The sequence below is a fragment of the Anabas testudineus genome, chromosome 7 (genome assembly GCF_900324465.2).
Source record: "Anabas testudineus chromosome 7, fAnaTes1.2, whole genome shotgun sequence".
In the NCBI taxonomy this organism is placed as follows: Eukaryota; Metazoa; Chordata; class Actinopteri; order Anabantiformes; family Anabantidae; genus Anabas; species Anabas testudineus.
Genome location: NC_046616.1, coordinates 6,613,051 through 6,619,692, shown reverse-complemented (window position 1 = coordinate 6,619,692; position 6,642 = coordinate 6,613,051). Strand labels below are relative to the sequence as shown.

General features: G+C 37.7%; 1 protein-coding gene across 1 annotated transcript in view; it reads right to left on the bottom strand.

The window, feature by feature from the left end:
• Window positions 1-421: 421 nt before the first annotated feature.
• mtor (mechanistic target of rapamycin kinase) overlaps window positions 422-6,642 on the bottom strand; it is a 66,562-nt gene continuing 60,341 nt past the window's right edge. Inside the window, exons 49-58 of the mRNA XM_026367347.1 lie at window positions 4,914-5,036; window positions 3,886-3,968; window positions 3,719-3,791; window positions 3,557-3,631; window positions 2,879-3,014; window positions 2,152-2,217; window positions 1,972-2,052; window positions 1,619-1,699; window positions 1,075-1,180; window positions 422-959 (exon numbers count right to left, since the gene is read on the bottom strand). Coding sequence (XP_026223132.1) covers window positions 944-959; window positions 1,075-1,180; window positions 1,619-1,699; window positions 1,972-2,052; window positions 2,152-2,217; window positions 2,879-3,014; window positions 3,557-3,631; window positions 3,719-3,791; window positions 3,886-3,968; window positions 4,914-5,036 — 840 coding nt within the window. The 3' untranslated portion in view covers window positions 422-943. The remainder of the gene's footprint in view (window positions 960-1,074; window positions 1,181-1,618; window positions 1,700-1,971; window positions 2,053-2,151; window positions 2,218-2,878; window positions 3,015-3,556; window positions 3,632-3,718; window positions 3,792-3,885; window positions 3,969-4,913; window positions 5,037-6,642) is intronic.

Sequence of the window (6,642 nt, the reverse complement as noted above, 5' to 3'; positions counted from 1 at the left end):
TTTATATTGTCTGGGACAGCGTTTGCTGCAAATGCCTATGTCTCCTTGTGGTCTTAGGATCAGGATAAATATAGAGTAGCTCCTGTAAGAAGAAACAGTCTCAAGTGAATTTCTGTTTGGTTCTGGTTTTTGGGGAGAGTGTAGTCTGCTCTTATCTCATTTTTGGCCTGATAAGTGCGTCCTCTCTCAAAGTCTTTCTGGAGAAGATGGAGGAGAAATATCTTGTTAGGAGTCAGAGTGCCCTCTGTGGGTGCTGGGATAATAACAGAGGGAGAGGGTACCTTGCCTTTTAAAAGAAAGCCTTATGCCAAAAAAAAGATCTTTTTATTTTTATGATATTTTTGCCTCTTTCTATTTCTAACTATAGTGGGTAGCTAAAAGGCAGCCTGTATTGTCCAATGAATATAATACAGTCACACAGTTCTCTGTACAGGTTTTATTGGCACACAAATGCCCATACAGTACATTATGAATACCTCACATTACATTTTGCTTATATTTTGTCATGAGTAACCTTTGAAGAATGTTTAAGTTAGTAAAAAGCTTACTTTGTTGTTGAAATTTGTCACATGAATACACAGTGATACAACAGACTAGTGGGGTGTGTACAGTAAGAAATGTCAGAACTGATTACAATATGGCCACTGTGAAAGCTTTCAGCAAAAGATTATGGTGTTAAAAGCGAGGGAAGTCATTTGCAGCAATGACTACATATCGAGTTAAATTAACAATCATCAGGTAAAAACAGAACTCTCAATGTACATTCTCATAAACTTCAAACATGCCACTTGAAAATCGTACAAATCTATGACAGCAGAAAAATCCTTCTCAGGGACCTGGCACCGTGGCTCAATTACATTTTTCATTGGATACCTATTTTAGTCGAGTGCTGCTCCTTGGTTAACCAGTGAGAACGACATGTCAAGTGGAACCTTGGTTGCTCTCACCAAAATGGACACCTGAAAATAAAACCAAACATTAAAATTCAGCAAGTAGTAACTTGTTCTACTGAATATTTGTGATGCATCAATTTGTAGGTGGATGTCTAATGCCCTATTGCTCCACTGTACTGACCATCCAATATAGCACTGGCACAGGTTTTCATGTGACGTGGCTTGCTTGATGAGGAGCTCTACTTGTGTTGGCACATCCAGTGTCTCATCGTGAGAAAAGTCTCGACCTGCAGGGAACAAACTCTCACCTCAACACAACTTGACCTTTACCAGAAAAGTTCACCCAATAAGACTTGAATTCAGAATAATTGCAGCAACTTTGGTTACTGACCTACAGTATAGTGCAATTCATTAATGTGACTGGAGGTGAAAGAGGCATGAGTCAAACATCTGACCATTTGACATTTGTACTACAGCACAACACGTGTGAGAAACTGTATTAAAATGTATACAGTATAAATATAAAATGTGTTTATGTGTTACCTTATACATTTACAGAATTTCACAAGTATTCAAAGGGTTTACAAGTAGGGAGATCGACATTTGCAGTAAAAACATTTACAATTTTGCAGGGAAATTAAAGTAGTACATAACCTGTTATAAATCTTGAGTTTGACCCTTTTTTTTAAGTCTATGTAGTGTTTACTGAGTGCTGAAGAACTGACCTGTAAGTTTGTCTCTCACTCTGTTAATGATCTGAATGGCTTTCTTGTTGAGTGCCTCAGGCTGTACCAAGCCGTCTCCGACTAAAAAAGAAAAGACAAAAACATGCTTGCATCAACAACTACTAACAACTAATTAAAAAGGAAATTCAAGTGCTTTCTCCACACCAAGGTTCTTAGCAACTAAAGGAAGTCAAAGTGAACTTGAGTTCTGCCTTACAATAGTACAACAGCAGCAGCAATCATTTATGACAGCAAGAGATCTTAGTATTGTTGTGTTAAAACAAACAGACAAAACCTAAAAGGCTACATGTCAAGAAATAATCCCTGGGATGAAAAATCAGCTGGTAACTCACTGAAGGAGTGAATGGATTCAGGCACTGTGGTCCCTGGTTTCTTGTGTGTGGTCTCTCCAAGGTCTATTCCCTCAAGGGCCTCTGCAGAGAAAACACACAATCCCCGGATTAAACACTTTATAATATTATTAAGCACAAACCATGCAGCAGTTACAGTATGAATACAGACTGTAGACTCACCCACTGACTGTCCAGCTGTGTACGAGTCTGTCCTGGTGCGGGAACGCTTGTTGCCTTTAGTGTTGGCTGTGGGTGAAACAGGTGAATGCAGGTTTTTTTTTACCTTTACATGACACGGTTCTTATTTTATAAATAAGTATTCTCTCTTCTATCTTGGCTACAGGAATGCAGTGTTCAAAAAATAAGTAAATGATAGTTTGGGTTGCAATGTTTTCTCACAACGTCTGTTTTTAATGATCAAAATAAATCTCTACAAATTCCTGGATTACTATTGAATAAAAACTGAAAATAATTACCTTCATCTATAATTAAACCGATGTGCTCAACTGCTGTGGATTAAATAGCTTCTTCAAGGCAACCTTGACAGTGCTAGCTGAATGTGTGCCTCATAGTTTTTTGTTTTGTTGAATTTAACCAATGACCTTTATATGTCTACACCAATTTCTCTCCCAAACACTGGCCAAATGCTTTCTATTTCACTACTTGGTCATCACTTTAGCTTCTTCAGTCTAATGTTATTAAATTAAAGCCACGTAGTATTCACCAACTCCAAGAAACAAAATCCCTGTTCTACTGTATGTGGAGTAATTCAAGCAGAATTCAAAGTAATATTTTGCTCTGTTTAACGTCAAGTTGCAGCTCCACATCCAGTTCATTTATGGTCAACATGCTGTTGTAGTTCTTTAAGTCGACAAAATCAAATTTGTTTGTCGAATGTTTCCCTTACTGTCCATGAGCCTCCAGTTGAGCAGCGGGTCGTAGACAAAGGCTTCCAGCACAGCCATGACACTGTCCCGGTGCTCTCTCAGCACCTCCATCACTGTATGGCAGGTGATGCGGTAGTTACCGTCCAAGCCAGTCACCTGACACACATCAGACTTTACTGACTGAACAGTTTCACAGCATCAAATGATATGAATGTAAATTTAGTCTGCGTCTTGTGTTTGTTTAAAAGAAGTCAATTTAGTAAGTAAGAGCAGAATCCAATCCAGCGTTGTGAGGTCTGCTAGAGAAGCTACCGCATAAAACATTGAATTTTAGTCCTTCAGGCTTTCATATTTAATTCCTTTTCTTCTTTTCTCATTAAATAAATGGCAGTGAAATATAACTTTTAATAAAGAACTACACGCTCGGAAAAGATTATTATTTTCAGTAAAAGACGGAAGACACAAGAAAAGCAGCTCAGAAAGGATTCAGTTTAAGTCGAGCAAAATTAGTATTTGTAGGTTTAATATGTTGGATTTTAATGCTTGAATGAAAATAAGAACATATTAAAACCTTTACTGCTAAAGAGCTTTTGACTTCTTAAAACTGAACCTTTCTGGCTGCTTTAAGCTAGCCTACACACTGCAATGCAGTACACGCACGCTTTAAGTGTTTATCAGGATGATGGAAAGTTGCCTACCTCCATAGCATTTGTCAACATCCTCGTTAGTCGGAATGGGATCTTTTCAGGGAATTTCTCTCTGGTCATGGCAACCTGTCAGGTTGTAATGAGGGTTAATTTAATATATTAAAATAAAAAACAAACAACAACAAAAACAAAAACTACAAGAGCATCTCTTACCTCAAAACAGTCTCCAAAGTCAATGTGGAGGATTTTGCCACTTAACCGGTCTAACATCAAGTTTGATGGATGCCTGGAGAATACAAATAGCATATCCTTAATAAAGTGTTACTATGACAACAATATCTTCAAATAAAAGAGTTGGGCTTCGTTGTGTGGAAGCTCACCTGTCACCCAATCCAAGGATGTAGCCCACCATTGACATCACAGCCAGGGAGCGTGTGTAATTGGTCCTCCTGTCAAACCACACCTGGCAAAGAAGTAACATTTTTCACCAAAATGTAAAATTCAATTCAATTCAATTCAATTCAATTTTATTTGTAGAGCGCTTTTTACAATTGACATTGTCATAAAGCAGCTTTACACAACCAAAGAACAGTACATGAACAGTGTATGTGTATGAGTCATAATAATGTGATTGTCCCTGATGAGCAAGCCGAGGGCGACAGTGGCAAGGAAAAACTCCCTGAGAAGGCAACAGGAAGAAACCTTGAGAGGAACCAGACTCAACAGGGAACCCATCCTCATATGGGTGATTACATGCTGTGTAGGCAGCAGTCCAGTATAACAGTTAATGTCTTTTAAGTTAATATGGAGTCCAGTTAGTTATTGCAGGCTTGTTCCATTCCTTGACTATCGAGCGTTGAGTCGAGACCTCCAAGAAACAGCTTCCGACGTCCGCCGAGGCCGGGACCGACATCATAAAATGTTTACACAACATTACAGAAGAATAATGTGGGGAAATAAATAAAATGCAGAAGGCTGCTTAAAACATCTTTCCGTGCATGTACGGGCACAGGGTGCTAATGTTCCTAAAACAGATTCAATTCAATTCAAAAGTTTTTGTTTGAAAGTAGGACACAGACACAGAAAAGTGATTCTTTAAAGAAACAACAGCTTCATTTCACTAGTACATTTCCCTTAATTGTTAGCAATGTGGAAGACCAAACCGAGATACTGGACAGAGCTTTGCTCTCCCTTCGTTTCCAGTGTATCTAATGAAAACGTCCCCGCACCAAAGATACGCCAGCCTCTTTAAAACTGCTAATTTATACATCTTTGTTGTAGTTTATCTGCATCTGAACATTCTTGACATTTCACCCTAGAACCACTGAAAAGTGAGGATGTACACTACAAAGTTTAAGTACACTTAATCGACTTCTCCTGCGCTGACAGGATAAGAAAGCAATCTCACCTCAGAGCTGGGGCTCTTCAGCCACAAGAGCTTGGCCAGGTCGTCTCCAGCAGTGTTGTTGACGGCATGCTCAAACACCTCCACCTTCTCCATCAGTGTCAGGTGGTCATAGTCTGGGGCCATCTGAAATGCAGTTAAATTCAAAACTCTTTTAATGTCAACACGAATGATAATAAATTTTGGTAATGAAAATGGAAACCAGTAAATGGAAAAAGAAAAATACAATGTGGTGTACAATATTCATAGCCTAAGTGAATTAGGACAGTGATTCATGTTTTCAACCTGGGCTTTGTAAAAAAAACACACCCAGAGGAGGATTAAAATACTTCTTTTCATAGGTGTCTGTATTTATTTCAGTGGCTGCTGGGTTTATCCTACATATTACTTTTAATTAACCTTTTGGAAGCTTAATATATTATTATTTAATGAGTCTTAGATTAACTGATGTTGATGGGCTCTGTACAGAATGTTCTGTGTTGATACCTACTACAATTAATCAAGTGGGAAATTTGTTAGCCCCGAACATTCTGCATGTTAACATAATTACTACTTGAGGGTTGAGATAATACTTAAATATAAACTTGTTTCAGTTCAGTGAAAATGAGAAACTACGTATAAGCAAGTCTCATTACAGTAAGCCTGTAAGAAAACACTTTAATGGTGGAGTTTAAATGTTAAAGACTACATTTGCCCTTCAGCTAGAAAACAGAGTTACCTGCAAACTTGACATAAAACTGCAAATATCCAGAGAGATGTTGATTCTATAATTACCTCTGAAGTTTTGTCTTCAGAAAAAAATCACCTTCAGGCACACTCTAAGAGACTATGATTTGTCATTGTCTCACTTTGCTTCTTCACCACTGATTAATTGCTTGACTGTTTGACTGGTCAACTTAATATCTCGCCGGATGTTTAAAATAAATGTAACACATTATTAATAAATCATTACCAGATGGAAATTAAAACATGTTTTCAAAAATTAAACATTGGCAGTGGAAAACAAGGAAATTTGTGCCAAATGTTTCTTTGCATAAATGCTGGCAGTGACATTTCCTGACTTCTCACAGTGTGACTCTGTTGGTTGTGTTTTTTTCCCCTCTTGACCAGTAAGTCAAGGTCATGGCTTGATATGTCATCTCTGTGTGGATCAACCAGACTTCAACTTCGGCTCTACCCTACTACTGGGGCCTTCTTGTTTTTTGGTAAACTGTGATGGGTTTTCAGTGTACAGCTTTTAATTAAACCAATCTCTGCAAGCTTTTTTTTTTTTTTTACAGTGGATATCAAGGTCATAACCTGCCCTGTGGTCTCAGTTCTCATATTTCATTTGAGGCACTTCACTTTCTGGAGTAACATTTTAGTGAAGAAGATTATACTGTTCTGTGTTTCTGAGGCCAGGTAGTTTATTTGTGACAATTAAGGAACTGTGAATGTGTTTACTTCGCAGACTCATTTATCACTATAATCACTGAAAACAGATGCTTCCTCAACTCTGATGAATCAATTCAATATTAAGTATGAATAGGTTTTTCCATGAAAATTACAAATTTACAGTTTATGACGAATGAGACAAACTTTGCGCATCTTGGGAATGTCACTGTTTCTAACATCTTAATGTTACTGAGTGAATCAACTGACTAAAACACTAAAGCTCTTACAATGTAAACAAACATTAGTAGACAAGTGTAGAAAAATGTACTTGGGATTGTTTTCAGCTATTAAAATGAAA